Raw genomic sequence first — 24,720 nt, forward strand, 5'->3', positions numbered from 1 at the left:
CTTCTCAAACTCTGTCACTAACTTCCTCAATCCCTCCTCTGATCCTGCTACAAGTGCAGTCGTCAGCAAACAACAACTGGCTCACCTCCCACTTTTCTCCATTTTCTTTAATCATCTCCAACCCCTGACCCACTACCCTTGCATTCACCTCTCGCACCACCCCATCCATGTAAAGATTGAACAGCCAGGGCGACATAACACATCCCTGACGAAGTCTCACCTTTACCTCGTGGTGGATACCTGGAATAAGTTAGATAAGGAAACAGTGTGTGCAAACAATATTCAAGATTTTAAGAAAAAACTTGATGCTGAAAGATACAAAGACGGGTCATCACGAGCATAGCTCCCTTCCCATATAATACAACTATGTAAATACAACTAGGTAAAATTAGGTATGCATTTACCTTTATACCAAAAAGTTTCTTCCCCTTTATAAGAAAGGTAGCCTGCCAAAGCATGCACCCACCCTTCACCCTTCCTACTCCTATCTGCTTTCCCTTATAATCTCTTTTATCTTCAATCTTTGTGGATAAATGGCTATCTCTGCCCCCCACCCCACCCACTGCTTGAGTCACAAGCAATGCAACAAGGCACAATTATATACATACATACATATACAAAGGGCATTTTCCCCCTTACCAGGGAGATAGCCAAAGTCAAAAGGCATATATCCACTCCCACCCATTCCACTCTTATCCATCACTCCTCCCTCCCTCCCATCCCAGCTCCTCATGGATGACTGGCCATCCCTGCATCCTGACCACCACCCCAGGCCAGAAGCAATGCACCAAGACACAGCACATCCACAGCAAAGGGTACTTCACTCAATATGCAACCCCCACTCTCCTTACCCTCATGCAGAAAATTTGAAGACAAGGAGAAATCCCTTCGGGCTGCGTCAAAATATCATTCATACATAACCACTTCCTCACCCTCCATCCCCCACCCATTCTCTTCCATGCATCACAGCATCATCTATACACAGCCATTCTCCACTCACCTCATCTCCTGCCCTCTCCCTTCCCTGCTCAACAGACATCCTCTCACCCCATCCATCCATTTCATCCTCAGTTGCCCCCTCATGTTCACTTCATCCACCTCTGCCTTCCACACTTCTTTAACCAATCTTTCTTTACTCAACCCTACCATGTATCCAAACCATCCCAATACTCTTTTATCAATGCACCTTCCAACCCTCACCATACCTCCCAGACACTTCATTTCACACTCTTCCTCTCCTACACTCCCAAATTCCATGTCTCTGCCCCACACAGTGCCATGGCACAATCACCCTCTCATACAATCTCCTCTCAGCATCCACTCCCAAACCCCCACCTCTCATCACTTTCCAGTCCTCCAAGGTACAATTATATAATTATACAAATATACAATTGAGTAAATATATGGACCAAGTGAAAACCCCAAAACAAATTATGTAGTCCAATGAAATCAACACTGAAAAAGATCTACAGCCCATCATGGGTTCACAATCTTATAAGAATCTGCTCAGTGAAATAAAGCTTATGCCTATTGTGGTTTTCCACCATAAGGCATTTGTTAACCTTGAAGTGTAGGGATTTAGTAAGAAAGAGGCAACCACTTATATTTTTTCCCAACTTCACAATGCACTTACATATGCCTTGTTAATTTAATTTTTTATTAGATTTCATTCATCTTCAAATGCTAAGAACTACATAGATTTACAAATATAGTGAATAACTGTACAGTACTTACCCATTAGTGGCTTGACACCCATTGAAAATATTTGCCATACAGTTGTAGCAAAAGCCCATATATCTGTGGTTGGATTGTTGATAGCCTGTGGTGGGTTTGTATGGTATTCTCGAGGAATCCAGTGAATATCTTGAAGAGAGTACTCAATTTTACCAGGGTCACTTAGTTTCACCTTGGAGAAAATGCAAAAGGAAATATTTAATAGAGGAATTTTTCTTTTGTATTAACCCAGTCACATAAAAAATTGGTATATATATATATATATATATATATATATGTATATATATATATATATACATATATCTATCTATATATATATATATGCAAATAAATCACAGAAACACATGATTCACAAAATGTGTAATAAAACCACTTGGAAAATAAAATGAAAGGTGACCGAACATTTTCGTCTATTTAAGACATTTTCAAAGGTGCAGAGTAATTTTTTTTTTTAATTCAGCAGATAAGGTTTATTTACACACAGGCCTTTCTCCATTCAGAGAGTAAGGAAACAGTGACAATATATATACAAAAGAAGCACACTTGGGGGGAATTAGGACAGGTCCATTGTGACATTCTCTCAGCACTGCCAGATGTTCGAGCCTGCTACTGCCAACAATTTTGTATGTTATAAAGTTATCTAATTTATACATTCCCATACTCATATTCATGTTGTTCTCAAATGAAACTTTAAATAACATGATTCTATAATATTCCTCTCCTTAATGTCCTTAAGAGAATTTTCTTTGTGTTATCCCAATCAATGCAATGATTAAAATCCCTTAAATGCAAAAACAACCCACTTGAAATTTGCCTTGTTCTGATGTTATATCTATGTTGGTTTATTCTCAATTGTAAATCCTTGCCTGTTTGTCCAATATAACTAAAGTTACAATTTTTGGAAGGGCTACTATAAACAGCCTTCATTACAAACAGGTGAATTAAAACTTTAATTAACCTGTTTTTAACAGTGTTATTATTTTTAAAGACAACTCGGACACCAAATTTAGACAAATTTTTATTAAAGTTAAACTGTTTGGTACCATCAATTAAATTTACAAAAGAAATTGAACAGAACAATAGTCTGCCCTTTTTGGTAATAAGTTTAAATTAGATGTTTACAGGAAACCTACCAATGTCCTTTCTTATATTCATTATTATTCTTATCACCACCTTAAGACTAAAGTATCAGTATTCACTTTAATGTAATATAGTAATTATGGGTGATTTTAATTCAAAAGAAATATCTTGGGAAGAAATGACAGTGAAGGGTGGAGAAGACCTCTGGGCCAAAATACTACTCGACAGGACCATTGAATACACAATGACTCAGTGGATAAAGGAAAATACCAGATACAGAAACAATGAAGAACCATCAAGACTGGATTTAATATTTACAACAGAACCTGAAATTGTGGACAAAATTGATGACAAAACTCCAGTAGGAAAGAGTGACCATGTACTAATAGAATTCAAACTAAAAGAGCAAATGGACCTAAGAGGAAATGAGAAACATAGAAAAGGAAGACTAATGTACAAGAAAATGAATTTTGAGAAACTAAAAAAATTCTTTCATAATGTAAAGTGGGAAAAATTTCTAAATGAAGAAAAAAGGATGGAAGAGAAATGGAACATACTATAAAAATTTATAATGAGGGAGTGAACAAATATGTACCACAACAAAAGCAAGAAAAGAGTATACATAAAAAGCTGGTACAACAAAAAATGTACTGAGGCTAAGGATAAAAGACACAAAGCTTGGAAAAGATGGAAAAAAGACAAAAAACGAGCAAATGGCAAACATACTCAAACTAAGAAATTATTATATAAAAACACACAGAGATGAAAAGAGAAACTACGAAAAAGAAACAAGAGAAAAATGCAAGGAACCTAAACTATTTTACAGGTATGTAAATGGTAAACTAAAATATACATACATACATATACCAAGGCTTTTTCCCCCTTACAAGGGAGGTAGCCAAAAAGGGAAAGGCATAAAATCATTTCCACCCATTCCATCCCTGAATACACTCCACACCCCTCCACCATCCCTCTTATCTTAGCACCTCCTGGATGATGGGTCATCCCTGCACCTTGTCCACTGCCCTGGGTCAGAAGCAGTGTCGCAAGACACAGCACATCCACAGCAAGGACGCTTCATTAAATCGGCGACCCTCCCTCTCCATCCCCCCATTGCATAAAAGGAGAGGACGGGGAGAAATCCCTTCGGGCTGTGTCAAATTTTGCTCACACATACTACCTCACCCCCCATCCCCTCGCCCATTCCACCTCATGCAATCACAACATCATCCATATACAACCATTCTCCATTCACCCGTCTTCTGTCCTCTCCCGTCCTTCCTCAACAGACATTCCCCTCTTCCCCAAAGCCCCCTTCACCCCATCCATCCACCTCATCCTAGAAAAGCTGCACCAGAGAAATTATGAATATACGGAAGAACAAGAAATGGCAGAAATTATGAGCAATCATTTCAAATTGGCATTCACAATTGAGAACTCACCTAACTATGAGCGAATAGAGACAGAATTCCCCCCCCCATGAAGGAAATAACTGTAACACAGAAGGAAATCAGCGACCAAATAAAAAAAATCCTTGATTTCAGAAAATCACATGGTCCGGATAGAATTGCAAACTGAATAATGAAAAAATGCATAGGAGTTAACAGATAAAATATACAACATAATTAAATACTCCCTCAAAGAGGGAAAGGTACCACAGGACTGGAAAAATGCACTGTACCAATATATAAAGGAGTAAACAAGGAAAATCCAACTAACTACAGACTGGTCTCCCTAACAAGCACAGTAGCAAAAATATGTGAAAAAGTTATCAAAAGTAGATGGGTTAAACATCTGGAAGAAAAAACTATACTAATTCCAAATCAATTTGGATTTAGACAAGGAAGATCGTGTAAAACAAACCTGATCTGCTTCTATTCGAGACTAATAGAAATGATACAAGAAAGGGATGGATAGGCACACTGTGCCTATCTAGACCTAAAAAAAGCATTTGATAAGGTGTACCACATAAGAAACTAATAAGAAAAATAGAATCAATAGGTGGTATCAGAGGAAAATTATTGGAATGGATGGAAGACTTCCTGATTGGGAGAAAAATGTGGGTAGTAATTAGAGATAAATACTTGAATTGGGAAGAAATGATAAGTGGTGTCCCACAGGGTTCGGTATTGGCTCCAATCATGTTTGCCATATATATAAATGACATGGATGAAGTAGAATGTTATATCAGTTTCTTCGCCGATGACACAAAAATACTAAATAAAGTAAGAACAGAGGAGGATTGTGAATCATTACAGTTAGACCTGGACAAAATCTGGAAATGGACTCAAAAGTGGTAAGTGAACTTCAATATCAAGAATGTAGTATAATGGAGTTTGGAAAAAGTAAAAATAGAATATCAAGAAATAAAATTGGTAAAGAAGAAGTCAAAAAAGTGAACTCGGAAAGAGACCTTGGAGCAAAGACATGACACTGGACAAACATATTAATAAAATAGTTGGAGAAACCTTCAACCTATTAACCACTTCAATACGGGACTTAAATCTCGCGGGCAGCAGCCAATGCCAGCCGTACGACGTAACGAAATAATATTCGCATCATAAAATATAGTCGCCGCTTATATCGATCGTTCTCTCTTTCACCCGCGAATTTTGAAAACCACAGAGAATGGGATTAAGGGCGCATTTGGGAGAATGTAAAAACACAGGGGCGACTACAATAAATATAATCAAGACGCCGATATGGCAGCGTCGCGAATCCACTTGCTCCTCATGACGCCTACGTGTGCGGCACCGTATGGAAGGGGTTAAGGTCAATGAAGGTGGCATTTGACTACTTGGATGAGGAAATGATTAAAAAAAATATTAGTTACACTAATAAGACCAAAACTGGAGTATGCAGGAACACTATGGACACCCATTATTAAAAAGAATATAAAGAAATTAGAAAGAATACAAAGAACAATGACAAAGTTGGAACCAATTCTTTCCAAATTAACATAAGAACAAAGATTACCCAAATTGGAATTACCAACTCTGGAACAAAGAAGAGAAAAAGGAGATCTACTGACTATAGAATCATGAAAGGAATGGAAATCCTAGATAGGAATGATTTACTAAAATGGGACAATGGAAAAACAAGAGGACATGAAAAGAAACTCAAAAAGGATAACTATAGAAGAGATTTGAAAAAAAAAAAAAAAAGCTTCCCACACACAGTAATGGATACCTGGAATAATTTAAAGAAACAGTGTGTACAAACACAGTAATGTATATCTGGAATCATTCAGATAAAGAAAAAGTGTGTGCAAACACTATTCAAGATTTTAAGAAAAAACTTGACGGTGAAAGATACAAAGACAGGTCACCACAAGCATAGCTCTCTTCCTGTATAATACAACCAGGTAAATACAAATGGAAAAAAAGACAAAAAAATATCCAAATGGCAAACATATACAAAACTTAGGAATGAATATGTGAATATACGCAGGAAAGAAAAAAGAAATTATGAAAAAGATATTATAGACAAATGTAAGGATCAACCTAAACTCTTTTACATATATATAAATGAAAAACTAAAGGATAAATATGAAATAATGAAATTGCGTGAAGGAGATCAAGAATATATAGATGACAAAGAAATGGCAGAAGTTATGATCAGACATTTCAGGTCTGTTTTTACAATTGAGAGCTCACAATTTTGGGAAGATGGACAACAAGAAAGATCACTCAAAATGAAAGAAATAAAGGTAACACAAAAAGAAATAAGAGACCAAATAAAAAACCTAGATGTCAGGAAATCACATGGACCAGATGGACAAACTGAATTGGATATGGAAAGTGTATAGACAAACTGACAGACAAATTATACAAGATAATAGACTTCTCACTCAGAAAAGGAAAGGTACCACAAGATTGGAAAGATGCAAACATAGTACCAATATATAAAGGAGGAAATAAGGAAGATCCTATAAACTTCAGACCGGTATCCCTTACAAGCACAGTAACAAAAATATGCGAAAAAGTCATCAGAAACAAATGGACCAAACACTTGAAATAAAATAAAATAGTAAATCCTAAACAATTTGGCTTTAGAAGTGGAAGATCATGTACCACAAACCTAATTTACTTTTACTCGAGATTGAGATAATACAAAAAACAGATGGCTGAGCAGATTGCACCTTCTTGGACTTGCAGAAGGCATTTGACAAAGTACCACATAAAAAGTTAATAAGAAAAATTGAAATAATAGGAGGTATACAGGGTAAGCTGCTGGAATGGATGAAGGATTTCTTAATTGGGAGAAAAATGAGAGTGGTACTTAGAGACAAAAATCTGAACTGGGAAGATGTGAACAGTGGCATCCCGCAAGGCTCTGTATTGGCTCCTTTAATGTTTGCCATATATATAAATGATATGGATGAGGGAGTAAATTGTTACATGAACTTCTTTGCTCACAATACCAAATTACTCATGAGAGTAAGAACAGAAGAAATTTGCAGATCGCTACAAGAAGACCTAGACAAAATATAGGAATGGAGTCAGAGATGTGAGATGAACTTCTACGTTAAGATATGTAGCATAATGGAATTTGGAAAAAGCAAAAATAGAGTATCAGGTCAATATAATATTGGAAACAAGGAAGTCAAAAGAGTCGATTCAGAAAGGGACCTGGGAGTAATCATCAAGTACGATTACAAGTTATTTGGAAATTCGTTAACAAAAGTGGATAGTGAAAAAGATCTCGGCGTAATTATCAGTAACGACCTCAAATCATCCAAGCAGTGTATTTCAGCCTCTGAGAAAGCAAATAAGATTCTGGGATTGATTGCGCGATCTTTTGATTTCAAAAGTCCATCACTCATTAACAAGCTATATAAATCGTTAGTTCGTCCACATTTGGAATATGCTGTTTCCGTATGGTCACCGAATCTCATTAAAGATATTGACAGACTGGAAAAAGTACAACGGCGAGCCACAAAACTGATTCCAAATATCAAAAATAAATCATACGAAAATCGACTTAAGAACATGAATCTGTTTTCCCTAAAAAAGCGTAGACTCAGAGGTGACTTGATACAGGTCTTTAAGATTTTAAAGGGAATTGACAACATCAAAAGTGACCAAATTTTCACATTGAATGAGAATCAGACAAGAAACAATGGTCTCAAACTGTCCGGAAATAGATTCAATTTGGAAGTAGGTAGAAACAACTTTGCCAACCGTGTAGTTAATGAATGGAATAAACTTCCTGCACAGGTAGTGCAATGTAGTTCAGTTCGAAGCTTTAAGAATCATTTAGATAAATACCTAAGTAAGATGCTGTAATTATTATAATTTATGTTATATTATTTGTTTTTTGTTTTGTTATAATTTGTCTGTCTGATTTTCATTTATTATTAGTTATATGTCAATTTATTATCATTTACTATTTACCTGTTTGTTTTGTTATTCAACTATACCAATGCATTTATTTATGTATTTTAATTGTTATTTACATTGTTATAGTTTTAATTTATTATTAATGATTTTTTTTTTTTTTTTTTTGCATCCGACCTCGATATGGATCAAAAGGTCTCCTGTCGGCATGCTTTGCCTTTGTAATCCTTTGTAAAGTGACTTGACACTTGATAAACATGGCAATAAATTATTTGGAGAGGCTTTTAACTTATTGTGAGCAATGAAAGTGGCCTTCGACTACATGGATGAGGAGATGGTTAAAAAAATAGTGGTTACATTGATAAGACCTAAACTAGAATATGCTGCAACACTGAGGGCACCTAGTACAAAAAAGAACACACGAAAATTAGAAAGAATCCAAAGAGCAGCGACAAAAATGGCACCTACACTGTCAAATCTGACACAAGCTTAAGCTGATGTTGATCGGCAGAAGCTTCGAACCTAGGGGCTTAACCCTATATATCCCAGCCTGACGAATTCGTCAGTCAAGCTTCGGGTGAGTCTCACTGGCATAGAAAAGCAGTTATAACCGGTGTGTCTGTCCTGACGAATTCGTCTAGGCTTCCTCTCTCAGAGAACAACACTTGAAGCTGATTGGTCGAGAGTCCCTTGGGCAGTTCATCATCAGCTGATAACATCAACAGTGGTGTGAAACGTGGTATTTCTGGTGCTATTTATTTCATCATGGAGGAGTTGTCAGGTATGTTACATGCTGCAAATAATTTTTTTCTGAAATGGGAATAGTTATAGATATCTGAGAATGTCATACTGTTTCTTTTTTTGATGAAATAAGGACACTATAGCTCGTTTTATGTCGATGACAAATCCGTCATGTTGGTCATATGGCGCACACAAAGAAACGTATGACCAACATGACGAATTCGTCATCTACATAGGGCATACAATATTTCTTATCAGTATTTGTGTATTCATTTGTTTATTACTAATATTTTTTGTATGTATGCCTTTGTTTGCAGGGTTTGATGTATCTTCATTTTACTCAAGAGCTGTAAGCAGGCAAATGTGCAGGAAAAATTCAGAAATTATGCCAATTGAACAAGATAATGGGTTGAGTGACGAGTCTGATGGAGAGGAGGAAGAGGAAGTAGAGTTAGACTCCATTCACACCCCAAGTTTCAGTGATTTCGATCAAGGTAGGGAGTATTTTTTATATACACTAAGACAAAGTGAGGACTAAAACCAATAATTGCCTTGCCTGCTGGCATCCCCACCCGTGAGAAATACAGTGAAAGGTCCAAAAATGTGTGTGTGTGTGTATTTACCTAGTTGTTCATTATTTCTGAAATTTTAATCAAAATATGTATTTTACAGAGGTGCCACCGGATGTCAATGTGAACGAAAGGGTTGACGAAATTATTATTGACATCCCTAGTGGTCACTTAGAAGAAATAGAGGAAATACAAGATTCTATTGAACGCCCATCAACTAGTACACAAGCGTCTCGGCCCTCTAGAAGACGTTTTTGGACCAGAAAAACAGAGTACACCCCTTCACCTTTACCAAATTTTATCCCTGGCAATGAAACAGCTTCAGTCAACAGTGACTTGAACCCATCACAGTCAAACCCATTACGGTATTTCACACAGTTTTTCACTCCTGATTTTTTAGATATGATAGTCTATCAGTCTAATCTGTATGCTACACAAAAAGATGTGAACAAACCTCTAAACCTCACTAGGCAAGAACTTGAACAATGGATAGGTCTACTTATTCATTTCAGCATTATTAGGACTCCCCAGACACGTCTCCATTGGTCTGGTGAATTATTTGGGAGGTATAGAGAGTATACTGCTTTAGTTATGAGTCGCAACAGATGGGAGACTATAAAATCCAACTTACATCTTCGGGACAACACTGATGAGGTAAACAATGATAAACTGTTCAAAGTCAGGCCAATGGTAGACCATTTGCGGAAAAAATTCCAAGACCTTCCAATGCAACAAAACCTCTGCATTGATGAACAAATGGTGCCTTTCAAGGGAAGGCACTCTATGAAACAATACATGCCCATGAAACCCAGAAAATGGGGTTTCAAGTTCTTTGTTCTTGCAGACAGTGGGGGTCTTATTCATGACTTCATACCATACACAGGTTCAATTCAACCTGTGAATGGAGACGGTATTCCAGATCTGGGTGCATCCTCTAATATTGTCTTACACTTGGCTGAGACCATTCCAAACAATAAGAATCACCTACTTTATTTTGACAACTGGTTTACATCTTTACCACTTGTAGAACATCTGGCTGACAGGAATATATGGTGTTGTGGGACAGTCCGGGCAAATCGGCTCAAAGGCCTCAAGTTCACATTGGACGCTGACATGAAGAAGAAAGGCAGAGGTACATTTGAGGAATGGAAATTATCTGGTGAGGGCAGCCAGGCAACAACAGTCAAATGGTTTGACAATAAATGTGTGACATTATTGTCTTCCTTTGCTGAGGGCAATCCAACTCACACTGCACGACGCTATGATAGAAGTCAGAGGAAAGTTGTGGAAATTCCACAGCCTAACATCGTACATTTGTACAATAAGAACATGGGAGGTGTAGACCTGGCTGACTGTCTTCTAGCACTATATAGGATCCCGGTACGTTCTAAGAAATATTATCACAGACTCATCTATCACATGATTGACATGACTATCAATGAGGCATGGCTGGTATACCGAAGAGATTGTGAGGCCAAAAGTATTCCCCAGGAAAAAAGACATTCCCTACTGACCTTCAGGATGTCCTTGTCAGAATCACTCATCAATGCAGGGAAATATATCCCCAAGCGAGGTCGTCCATCTTCAAGTGAGAGAACTCCTCCACCATCAACAAGAATTCAAAGAGTTGGCCAATTCAAGCCCCAGAATGATGTGAGACTAGATAAAGTAGGGCACTTCCCAGAGGTGAAAAATCCTCGTTTGTACTGCAAACGAGTTGGATGTGCGGGTCGCACCAATATCAGGTGTATCAAGTGCAAAGTGAGTTTGTGTCTAAATGAGAGAAACAACTGTTTTTTACAATTCCATACTTAAGATAGTGTGAATCCCTCCCTCTCATTTCCTAGTGTAAGGAGTGAGACAAACAAATACATCCACTGTATTTTTTTCATGGTAATTATTATTTTCCTCCTTTCCAACAAATTTCTCACTGAGGAGTTCAGGTGTTTTCTTTTCTAAAGTATGATATTTTGAATAAAGGTGTTATTGATGATATTTCTACAATTTTCAGCAGGTTTTTCACTGCTAAGAACAGGTATATTATTTTTTGTAATAACCCATATTGTATATAAAGATATTTCAATTATTTATATACTTAAAACAATTAATTTTCATTAACAAGATGTCAAGCTATCAAAAGAAATTGTATTCAAGTTTAATTTTTCAATAAGATATTCATTTTTACCGAGATAAGCAACAGAATTGCTTTCTATATTCTAATAATTTAATAAATCTTGATAATACAATCTTTAGCCAATTTCATTTCCCTCGTGACCAACATGACTAATTCGTCATGGTACTGTATTATTGCATAGACTGTAGCAATTGCCAGGAAAACTGATCTATAACATTCCTCAGGTCCATAATAGCCTAGAAACAAACGCATGATTTTTTTTGTCCGGCCAAAATATATGTGGTCCATATAGGGTTAATGGAGGTGAAAATTTTCCCTGTTATGTACCGAGTATCCTAATAGGTCTGAATAATGACAAATATTATGAAAGACTGGTTCTTCAAATATTTTGTTCCAGATGCTAAGGCACATTGCAATAAGGTAGGCCTAGATCCTAACTATAAAACTGTCTTGCTCCTTGACAATTGTGCTGCACACCCTTCACCAGAAACCTTACAAAAGGACAATGTCATTGTGGAATATCTACCCCCTAACTGCACATTGCTAATCCAGCCCAGGACCAAGGTATTTTATGTTCCTTAAAGTGCCATTACAGGACCTTATTTATGAGGTCCATGGTAGGTGTTGTTAATACTGGCACCTCTGTGGAAGATTTCAGAAAACAATTCACCATTAAGGATGTTGTTTGGACTGTTGCTCAAGCCTGGACCAATGTTACTCTCTCAGTACTCTGTAACTGCTGGCATAAATTATGGCCAGGATTAATGTTTGACAATCCAAAACTCGATGACGTGGATGCAGACTTTTGATGACTTTCATGTCTCTGAAAAAAAGAAACATGTTCATGATCTGCTGGAGTAAGCTAAGAAAATTGATCACCCAATAGGAGCAGGCCTAGACACAGAATTTGGAGGAATGGATGGATGTGGATGACAGTGCACCTGTATTCCAAAGTCTCACTAATGACGAAATTGTTGACATGGTGACAGGTGCATCTGCAGGTGACCAAGATGGAAGTGAAGATGAAGATGATGATAGCACAGCTCCATCAGATTGTATCACAATTGATAAATGTCTACTGCTAGGGGAGGAATACATTGCAGCACTGGAACAGCTGTCTTTTCTTACTGAACAGGACATCATGAATATTTACAATTTACAAGCCAAAATACTTAATGAAAAACCCAACTACATGAAGCAATGTACAATCACTGATTACTTCAAAAAACAGTCATCAATCACACACCCACATCCATCAACATCGGCAAGCCCATATATCAGCGATTCAGACAACACTCCAGCCAGCACTCCTGTCACCACTCTAGCCAACACTCCTGTCACCACTCCAAGTTCCTGTTAATATCTACTACTGTACCTCACACAGCTCACTGCTTTGGAAGAGGAAGATAGAGGAACACAATGTATCTGTTAACCTTTATTTCTATTCTTATTTTTTATTTTTTCGGTATGTGTACAATATATTAGCTTTCCAAAAGTTGGAAAATTCCCAAACTTGGCACGGTCCAGGTCCATACGATGCTGAAAAGGACTGTAATCATAGGTAGAAATCCAAAACTGTTATCCAATTAGTCTTGATTTTGAATCTCAATATATCAAACTCTACCTGGTAATCCTATGAGATGAATGTCTGAGTCTGCTACCCATGTTCAAAGCCTGTCAGCACTCTCACCTCCATCTAGAAACACAGCCCTCAATGGCTATCTCTTGGTTTCTGGACTGGGTCCAAGATATTTCTAGCAACATCGACTACCAGTATATATTCTCTGCCTTTACACATATGGAGAGCTAATACTATAATATGGTGACACAGAAACAGTCCCGCACTAATCCAATGCAAACAGTCTGGCATTTTCTCCCAAAGATCTATGTTTGGGCCCAAGGACTGTTGTCAGATGCTGTGAGGCTTTGGGTTTCCAGTGAATGAAACTTAAAGCAACAATTATTAAAACATTCACCACCAAATATAAAAGCAGAAAATTTAGTACCTTGAAAACACGCTGTGTGTGCTCCACTACAAGGATGTTATGACACCTTATATTATTGTGTACAAGTCCTTCTGAATTGAGATACCATAATGCTCTGGCTAAGTAAGTTGTAGCTTCTACTAGATCCACCTGTCATGTAAAGTACACTGTAATCAGTTGTTCATATCAAATATGGAAGAATATCACTGCCATGATGTTCAATTTCATACCATTCACTTTTTAACTTTTCTATTACTTACCTGCTGAAGTAACTTGCCATGTTCCTTCAGATATCTGTCAAAAGATCCAAGGGGTAGGTATTCCATGACAAGGGCAAGTGGACTTAGAATAATGCCCATGATTGTCACCAGACTATCACAGCTAATTTGGGTATATTTGTTCATCGCATTAAGGAATGTATCTTTTTCACGGGAACTTTTGAAATGTAGAATCTAAAAGAAAAGAAAAGAAAAGAGAAAAAAAAAAAAAAAAAAAAAATAATAATAATAATAATATATATATAAATTATATATGTATATTAGATAAATCAAATAAAACTGTTCAAACAAGTAAAAGACATTTTTCCAAATGTTCATTTTGCCAGCTAATATATAACCCGTTCTGCAAAATCACATTTTTTAATATTTCATTCTTATGAATACTAAACAATATCATTTGGCTGAAGGAAAGACTTGGATAAAAATCAGATCACCATTGATTAAGATTCCACTTTCTCTTAAGTCTACCCTTCAGTTAAATCAAATCATCTGAAATTAACTAGGAAAATTCTCAAAAGCATTATAAAGTACTAACCCAATTGTATTCACTTAATTGTAATATACTTAGGTCTCTTAATCCAATACTTCCCAATTGCCTCTTGTGTGGATGTTTGGGCCTAGGACATAAACCCACTTCGAGAATTAGTGGTGTTTTATGTCCTGGGCCAATTCCTAAAGAGGGCTTATATCTCGGCCCCAAATGTCCACACAAGTGGCAGTTGGTGAATGTTGGATTAAGAAACCTAGGTGAACATACATACATATACCAAGGCTTTTTCCCCCTTACAAGGGAGGTAGCCAAAAAGGAAAAGGCATAAAATCATTTCCACCCATTCCATCCCTGAAAACACTCCACACCCCTCCACCCTCCCTCCCATCTTAGCACCTCCTAGATGACGGGTCATCCCTGCACCCTGTCCACTGCCCTGGGTCAGAAGCAGTGTCGCAAGACACAGCACATCCATAGCAAGGCCGCTTCATTAAATCGGCGACCCCCCCCCCTCTCCGTCCCCCCATATAAAGGAGAGGACGGGGAGAAATCCCTTCGGGCTGCGTCAAAATTTTGCTCACACACACTACCTCACCCCCCATTCCACCTCATGCATCACAACATCTTCCATATACAGGTACTCCTCGTTTAACGACCTACTCGGTTAGCGACGACGCGGAGTTACGACGGGCTTTATGACAGACGTTTAACGTAAATCTCCCGAAGTTACAACGTTGTGTACGATAAATAAGTTGGCTGAGGCAAATTTGTATGATGTTATAATTGAACTTGTACGGTGGATATTAGCTGTGAGGTAAAGTGTTCTGAAGCTTAGGTCTACATTACCATCCTGCAAGCTGCAAAAACTACCTGGGGTACAGTATATACAGTACCGGTAGTGGTAAATTTTTAGTTTCGACCATGGGCGCAATATAGCAATAGAAAATTAATTATTAATTTTGTAAATTATAATGTATCAAAGTAACATGCAATTTTGTGAGCGGAAATAAAAAAAAAAGGTGCTAAAACAAATTTCGTTAGTAACGAAGTCATGTCGGACAAATGGTACACCATGTTTGTTATGATAGATGCCGATGTCGAAGAAATAAAAGGGTGATGAATTTGTCTAACCTAAACTAACCTGACCTGTGTTTGATAAATCATTACCTGCAAATTAAATGTCATCCGGCTCCTCCTCGTTGTCGTCGTCGTGAGAGACGTTGGCAGACGACAAGATGGCGTCCCAATCCTATGCTACCGACTTCGTTCATTAGCATATTTTCTTGTAGCATGGTATTTTTTACTTTCATTTCCGCCCACAAAATTGCATATTACGTTGATACATTTAAAATTACAAAATTGAGAATTAATTTTCTATTGCTAAATTGCGCTCATGGTCGAAACTAAAAAAATACCCCGATATTCAATATGGAATGTCAGCATACGCGGATTTTGTCATATATGGTAATTTCAGGAACCTTCCCACCGTAAATAAACAGTAAGTAAAGCTTTAATATACTGTATAAAAGAGGGAAAATACACGAAAATAAAGATACATGTATTGCTGGACATTGTACATACAGCACATGTACTCCTCGTTTAACGACCTACTCGGTTAACGACAACTCGGAGTAACGACGGGCTTTATGACATTTGTTTAACATAAATCTCCCGAAGTTAAGACGTCGTGTACGATAATTAAGTTGGCTGAGGCAAATTTGTATGATGTTATAAATGAACTTGTACGGTGGATATTAGCTGTGAGGTAAAGTGTTCTGAAGCTTAGGTCTACATTACCATCCTGCAAGCTGAAAAAACTACCTGGGGTACAGTATATACCGGTAGTGGTAAATTTTTAGTTTCGACCAAGGGCGCAATATAGCAATAGAAAATTAATTATCAATTTTGTAAATTATAATGTATCAACGTAATATGCAATTTTGTGAGCGGAAAAAAAAAAGGTGCTAAAACAAATTTCGTAAGTAACGAAGTCATGTCGGACGAATGGTACACCATGTTTGTTATGATAGATGCCGATGTCGAAGAAATGAAAGGATGATAAATTCGTCTAACCTAAACTAAACTAACCTAACCTGTGTTTGATAAATCATTACCTGCAAATTAAATGTCATCCGGCTCGTCCTCGTTGTCGTCGTCGTGAGAGACGCTGGCAGACGACTTCGTTCATTAGCATATTTTCTTGTAGCAAGGTATTTTTTACTTTCATTTCCGCCCACAAAATTGCATATTACGTTGATACATTTTAATTTACAAAATTAATAATTAATTTTCTATTGCTATATTGCACCCATGGTCTTAACTAAAAAAAATACCCCGGTATTCAATATGGAATGTCAGCATACGCGGATTTGGTCATATACGGTAATTTCAGGAACCTAACCACCATAAATAAACAGTAAATAAAGCTTTAATATACTGTATAAAAGAGGGAAAATACACGAAAATAAAGATACATGTATTGCTGGACATTGTACATACAGTACATGTACGTATATGTATAGACTTTCACTTAACGACCAATTCGGTTAACGACGGCGCGCTGGTCCCAATTGTCGTCGTTAAACAAGTACCTGTATATGTATACACTTTCGCTTAACGACCAATTCGGTTAACGATGGCGCGCTGGTCCCAATTGTCGTCGTTAAACGAGGAGTACCTGTACAACCATTCTCCATTCACCCTTGTCTTCTGTCCTCTCCCGTCCTTCCTCAACAGACATTCCCCTCTTCCCCAAAGCCCCCTTCACCCCATCCATCCATCTCATCCTAGGACGTCCCATGTTCACTCCCTCCACATCTGCCTTCCATACCTCCTTTACTAGTCTTTCTTCACTAATTCTTTCCATGTGTCCAAACCATCCTAATACTCTTTCATCTACCCTATCTCCCAACTCCCTTTCCACCCCTGTTCTCCTCCTCACCTCCTCATTTCTCACTCTATCCAGCCTAGTAACTCTATCCACCTAAGTGTACACAGGAAAAAAGCTATGTTTATAGGGTCCCATTTTTTTCCTATCATACCTAATTTCACATTTTAAGCTAAAGCCATCAGTAAATTCAAAACTAGGTATGAGTATGACAGTTGGAGAAAAATTGTGAGACCCCATGAACATACTTCGTCATATATTATGATTATGTAATTAAATAAATATACTAAATGACCTTTCCTCCCTTATAAAGGCAGTTACCAAGTCAAAATGTACACCCACCCTACACCCATGAAACACCCACCTAAAAACCTGTTTGTTGTCCTTCGCACCTTGACACTTTGAGGATAAAGAGTCATCCTCCCTTTTCTCTCATTGCTCAATTCAACCCCAATACGGCAAGATGTAGTACAGTACTTCCAGAGCAAGGCCTGACAGCTAAAGATGGTTTACTCCCCCCCAAAAAAACACCATCCACTTGAGAAATTTACAGAGCAGACAAGAGGAAATCTCTTTGGGTCATGTTATTTCCTTATCCATTTACAATAACTCTCCCTTCACTCCCATCATTTGCATTCTCTCTTCCTTGCTTGAATTTCCTCATGCATCCAAAGTCCCCTTCATCCCATTCAAATATCTCATTCTTGGTCTTCCCTTCAAGTTCCTTCCAACCATTTCTGCTCTCCATACTCTTCTTGCTAGTCTTTTTTTCACTCATTCTTTCCATATGACCAAACTATCTCAGTATTCTCTAACAGACCCTATCTGCCAGCTCATGAGAACATAAGAATGAAGGAGACTGCAAGAGACCATAAGGCCTACACTAGGTAGTTCCATGTCCATTAAGTTCTTCAACCTTTTCTTAAAACAATGATAGTTTCAGCGCTCACTAAATTTTTACCAAATCTCCATTGTTGACCACTCTCCTGGTAAACCAGTTCTTGCCTATTTCCTTCTTAACCCCTTCGATACGATGACGCCTACGTAGCAAGTGGGTACGCGAGGATGCCGATGTTGGCGTCTTGATTACATATACAGGTGCTCCTCGTTTAACGACCTACTCGGTTAACGACAACTCGGAGTAACGACGGGCTTTATGACGTCGTTTAATGTAAATCTCCCGAAGTTAAGACGTCGTGTACGATAATTAAGTTGGCTGAGGCAAATTTGTATGATGTTATAAATGAACTTGTACGGTGGATATTAGCTGTGAGGTAAAGTGTTCTGAAGCTTAGGTCTACATTACCATCCTGCAAGCTGCAAAAACTACCTGGGGTACAGTGTATACCGGTAGTGGTAAATTTTTAGTTTCGACCATGGACGCAATATAACAATAGAAAATTAATTATTAATTTTGTCAATTATAATGTATCAACGTAATATGCAGTTTTGTGAGCGGGAAAAAAAAAAAATGCTAAAACAGATTTCGTAAGTAACGAAGTCATGTCGGATGAATGGTACACTATGTTGTTATGATGGATGCCGATGTCGAAGAAATGTAAGGATGATAAATTAATTCGTCTAACCTAAACTAAACTAACCTGACCTGTGTTTAATAAATCATTACCTGCAAATTAAATGTCATCCGGCTCGTCCTCGTTGTCGTTGTCGTGAGAGACGTTGGCAGACGACAAGATGGCGTCCCGAGCCTATGCTACCAACTTCGTTCATTAGCATATTTTCTTGTAGCAAGGTATTTTTTACTTTCATTTCCGCCCACAAAATTGCATATTACGTTGATACATTTTAATTTACAAAATTAATAATTAATTTTCTATTGCTATATTGCGCCCATGGTCGAAACTAAAAAAATACCCCGGTATTCAATATGGAATGTCAGCATACGCGGATTTGGTCATATACAGTAATTTTAGGAACCTAACCACCGTAAATAAACAGTAAATAAAGCTTTAATATACTGTATAAAAGAGAGAAAATACACGAAAATAAAGATACATGTATTGCTGGACATTGTACATACAGTACATGTACGTATATGTATACAATTTCGCTTAACGACAAATTCGGTTAACGACGGTGCGCTGGTCCCAATTGTCGTCGTTAAACGAGGAGTACCTGTACAGCCAGTCCTCGTTTAACGACAGAGTATCATTCAGAAGACCCCGTCGTTAAGCAATTTCGTCGCTAAACGAGGACCCATTGAGAGACATACATGTATGAGCATATAAACAAAGATTCGGAAGTAGGCAAAGTGACAAAGTGCTACATGCTAGGTTATTGTATTCAGGGAATGTATATTAATACATTTTGTATGTTTGTTTACTTACTGTCCATCTTACTGTGGTTGTAGGTGCAGGGATACTCGAGAGGACCACATCAATCATTTATTAGGTTTAACGTCTAATATACATGGACACGTCATGTGCCTACAAGTGCAATGAAAAAACTAACTGGGTGTCGCTTCTATGCAGTAAGATTATACAGCTAAGGCCACTTTCACACGAGCGTTTCCGTACACGCGTTCAGGTGCGCCGCGTTTTAACTTTCAATGGAGTTCAATGGGACCTTTCACACGACGCGTTTTGCGGACGTGCAACGCAGCACAAACACAGTGCCAGCAAGAACGCATCTGTTTTTTCTGACGCACGCGTCCTTGCTGGCTACTAGTGGCAATGAGAGCTTTCACCCGAACGTTCTAGAACGCGCACATGCAGGTCCCGCTGCCATATCAGTCATCGCTTCCAGCTGGGTGATGTAAGTTACACATCCCGTTCTGGTGTGTAGTTCATTCGAGTATGATATAACAGTCATGATTTATAGGAAATATGCATAGATATCTAAGCACAGTTGATATACATGCATGCACGAGTAGCGATCGCATGTGTTTCGGTAGGCGCGAAGATTCGAATGCAGTAAAAGAATTTTTTTTTTTTTTTTTTTAAGAAGCCGTCGTAACTCCGAGTCGTCGCTAAACGAGATCGTTGTTAAGCGAGGACTGGCTGTATTGTAGTTGTACCTGCGTGACCCCCATACTCTGTAAACTGGCTTAATCATATTTTCTATGGTTATCAAAATTCACGGGTGAAAGAGAATGAGCAATACAGCAGTAACTATATTTTTTATAATGCGAGTATTACGACGCAACATCACACGTCTGGCAGCTAATGCTGCCCGCGAGATTTTGGCCCGTATTGAGGGGGTTAAATCCATTACTGCATCCTGCCCTGTTGTCCTAATATGATGACCTTGTCTGCATCCTGGATGACCTCTAGGATGATCCGTCATCTAAGAAAAGAGGGAGGGAGGGGTGGTGAATGGGAGTGGAGTGGGTGGGGATGAAATTGGTGGAAGTGGAATTGTCTTTTGACTTTGGCTACCTCCTTTGTAAGGGGGAAAAAGACATTATATATATGTCTGCATTCCTCTTGTTAAAGCCCTTGATCCACTTGATCAACCTACACTATGCATCTTTCCAGAGTGTAAATTAAGGTGTCTAAGCCTATCCTTGTAAGGTAAATTTCTAAGCCCAGGTATCATTTTGGTCATTCTCCTCTGTATGGAAACTAGTGAACTGATATCCATTCTATAGGATGGAGAATAAAACTGTACTGCATAGTCAAGGATGGGTCTAACTAATGCCAGATAGTTTAATAACTATCTCTGCATTTTTATTCATAATGGTCCTAGCAATGAAATCTAATGTTCTGTTAGCTCTATTCCTGGCACTAACAACTACTTCCTGGATTTAAGGTCAGAACTCACTTGAACTCCCAAGTCTCTCTCACACTTAGTTTCCTTTAAAAAGGTGTTATCTAAGGTATACCTGCTTTCTGGGTTATGTAAACTGACATTTAACACATTGTGATATGATATGGTTTAACGTCACAAACTCCCCCCTATCGGAAGGCTAGGACGGTGCCCCTCACAGAGGGCTTTGTAGCGTGGAATTTAATGAACCATGCCCTTGGTTCAACTTCGCTGGTGGCAGGATTCGAACCGCCATCCCCTCGAACTTCGCCGCAAGTAACGACGCCCTAACCCGCTCACCAAATGTGAACAACTTGTTAAGGTCTTCCTGCAGTATCCTGGTTTCTTCTCTTGACCTAATTTGGCATTTTATTTTAGTGTCCTGGGTTGGATGAGTGTCATGCAGAATGTCTAAAAAAAAGGAGGTACAAAGATGGTGGACTGGCTGCTGAGGTTATTTAATGTTTGTTTAAGAGAGGGTAGAGTGCCAGAGGACTAGAGGAGTGGCTGTATAGTTCCACTTTACAAGGGAAAGGGGGACAAGTGTGAGTGTAGTAGTTTCAGAGGGATCAGCTTGTTGAGTATAGTTGAGAAGGTTTATGGGAGGGTCTTGATTGAGAGGATTAGGAGATGAACAGAGGGAGTAATTGGTGAGGAACACTGAGTTTTTGGACAGGTAGGGGTTGTGTAGATCAGATTTTTGTGGTAAGACAGATATGTGAGAAAGCTATAGGAAGAGGTAAGGATGCTTTTTGGGCTTTTATGGATCTGAAAAAGGCTTAGACAGGGTAGACAGGAAGGCACTGTGGGAGGTACTGCAGATATATGGGATAGGAGGAAAGCTGTTAAGAGCAGTCAAGAGTTTTTATGAGAGTAGTAGAGCTTGTGTTAGGATTAGAAAAGGAGAGAGTGAATGGTTTGAGGTAAAGGTGGGACTTCATCAGGGATGTATTATATAGCCCTGGCTATTCAATCTATAAATGGATGGGGTGGTGCAAGAGGTGAATGCAAGGGTTGTGGGTCAGGGGTTGGAGACAGTTAAAGAAAATGGAGAAAAGTGGGAAATAAGCCAGTTGTTGTTTGCTGACGACACTGTGCTTGCAACAGGATCAGAGAAGGAATTGAGGAAGATAGTGACAGAGTTTGAGAAGGTGTGTGAAAGAAGGAAGTTGAAGATAAATGTGGGGAAAAGTAAGGTGATGAGATGTACAAGGGGAGAGAGTGGCAGCAGGCTGGAAGTGAGCATTACGGGTGAGAGACTGGAGGAAGTGGATGGTTTTAGTTACTTGGGTGTGAAGGTGGCAGGAAAGGGAGGAGTGGGGTTGGAAGTAGAATGTAGATTGAGAGAAGCGAGTAAATACCTTGGTGGATTAAAAAGTGTAATGGGAAATACACATCTGGAAATGGATGCTAAGAGGAGGTTATATGAAGGAGTGATTGTGCCGACAGCACTGTATGGGGCAGAATCATGGAACAAAGAGAGGAAGAAAAGAGGAGTTTGTACGTTTGAGATGATATGTCTGAGAAGTATGATAGGGGTTACTAGGCTAGATGGAGTGAGAAATGAGGAGGTGAGGAGGAGAACAGGGGTGGAAAGGGAGTTGGGAGATAGGGTTGACGAAAGAGTATTAGGATGGTTTGGACACATGGAAAGAATGAGTGAAGAAAGATTAGTAAAAGAGGTGTGGAAGGCAGAGGTGGAAGGAGTGAATATGAGGGGGCAACCTAGGATGAGATAAATGGATGGGGTGAAAGGGGCATTACAAAAGAGAGGAATGTCTGTTGAGGAAGGACAGGAGAGGACAGAAGATAGGGGTGAATGGAGAAGGGTTGTGTATGGATGATGGTGTGATGCATGAGGGGGAATGGGTGGGGGATGGGGGGTGAGGAAGTATGTATGAGAAAAAATTTGATGCAGCCCGAAGGGATTTCTCTCTCCTTTTCTGCATGAGGGGATGGAGAGGGGGGGGGGGGTCGCCGAATCTATGAAGCGGCCTTGCTGTGGATGTGCTGTGTCTTGCAACACAGCCTCTGACCCAGGGCAGTGGACAAGATGCAGGGATGACCTGTCATCCAGGAGGTGCCAAGATGAGAGAGAGGGAAGAGGGTGGAAGGGAGTGGAATATTTAGGGAATGGAATGGGTGGGAGTGGTTTCTATGCCTTTTTCTTTTTGGCTACCCCCCATGTAAGGGGGATAAAGCCTTTGGTATATGTATGTATTAATGTGAATGACATGGATGATGATGTGGAATGTTATATGAGCTTCTTTCCAGACAATGCTAAATTTTTTAGGAAAGTGAAAACCGAAACAGACTGTGAATCACTACAAAGAGACCTGAACAAAGTTTGGAAATGGAGTCAGAAGTGGGAAGTGGAATTCAACATTAAGAAATGTAGCATAATGGAGTTTGGAAAAAGTAAAAAAGAATATCAGGACAATATACAACTGGAAATAAGGAGGTAAAGAAAATGGGATCTCAAAAAGACCTGGGAATAACTATTTCAAATGACTTGTCCTCTGATAAACAAATAAACAAAATTGTAGGAGAATCCTATAACTTGCTAAGATCTATAAAAGTGGCATTTACCTATTTGGATGAAGAAATTATTAAAAAAAATATTAGTCACACTAATAAGGCCTAGACTGGAGTATGCTGTGACATTATGGTTACCCAGTACTAAAAAGAATATAAAGAAAATTGAAAGAATTCAGAACAACCACAAAAATGGCCCCTGCACTTGCAAACTTGTTATATGAAGAAAGATTGGCTAAATTGAAGTTACCGACTTTGGAACAAAGAAGAGAGAGAGGCGACCTACTGACCATTTATAGAATCAAGAAAGGTATAGAAATACTTAATAGAGAGGACTTACTATATTGGGACAAGAGAAACACAAGAGGACATGGAAAGAAACTCAAAAAGGATAGTTATAGAAGAGATCTGAAGAAAAAGTTTTCCACATGGAGTGATGGAGACTTTGAACAAACTGGACAAAACAATGATGATGATGATATGGTTTAACATCACAAACTCCCCCCTTTTGGGAGGCTAAGACAGTACCCCTTACAGAGGACTTTGTAGTATGGAATTTAATGAACCATGCCCTTGGTTCAACTTCACTGGTGGCAGGGTTCGAACCACCATCCCCTCGACCTTCGCCGCAAGTAACGACACCCTAACCCACTCAGCCAGCAAACTTCCAGACAAAACAATAGTGTATGCAAAAATCAGACATGAATTTAAGAGCAAACTAGACACTGCGAGATAAAAAGGCGGGACACCACAAGCGTAGCTCCCCTTCCTGGAAGATACAACTAAGTAAATACACAGGAACATGGTGGCAACATTTCAATTTCCCCAACCATTATATTGGGATTAGAGAAGAGGTAGTTGTATAAGTGGTAAAGGATAGGTTCAAAGAGATAGTATAAAGGAGGGACAGCAGTAGCACAAAAGCATCTCATCATTTTTTTATAAGAAGAGATTTCACTCTAACATAGATGAAGGATGCGTAGCTCAGGTCTGTGGCATCAACCCAAAAAAAGCCCCTAATGTACTGACTACATGTCACTATGCAGTCAATACTACAATATTTGGTAAATACTTTATAATGCTACTGGGACTTTTTAGTTAATTGTAAATGATTATTTTATCTAACTGAAGGGCAGACTTAAGAGAAAAATGCAATCTTGATTACCTGAAATCCTATTCT

The 24,720-nt window shown here is 38.6% G+C and overlaps 1 protein-coding gene across 8 annotated transcripts in view; it reads right to left on the reverse strand.

Annotated features, from left to right (window-relative positions):
* Nucleotides 1-24,720, reverse strand: part of LOC143021890 (tyrosine-protein kinase hopscotch-like) — a 73,345-nt gene that overhangs the window by 31,916 nt on the left and 16,709 nt on the right. For all 8 annotated transcript variants that reach the window (XM_076179692.1, XM_076179696.1, XM_076179698.1 and 5 more), the window contains 3 exons: nt 13,843-14,034; nt 13,604-13,732; nt 1,735-1,906 (listed from right to left, as the gene is read on the reverse strand). In XM_076179692.1, coding sequence (XP_076035807.1) covers nt 1,735-1,906; nt 13,604-13,732; nt 13,843-14,034 — 493 coding nt within the window. The remainder of the gene's footprint in view (nt 1-1,734; nt 1,907-13,603; nt 13,733-13,842; nt 14,035-24,720) is intronic.

Source organism: Oratosquilla oratoria, chromosome 43 (assembly GCF_046742065.1).
Source record: "Oratosquilla oratoria isolate Oo_2021 chromosome 43, ASM4674206v1, whole genome shotgun sequence".
In the NCBI taxonomy this organism is placed as follows: Eukaryota; Metazoa; Arthropoda; class Malacostraca; order Stomatopoda; family Squillidae; genus Oratosquilla; species Oratosquilla oratoria.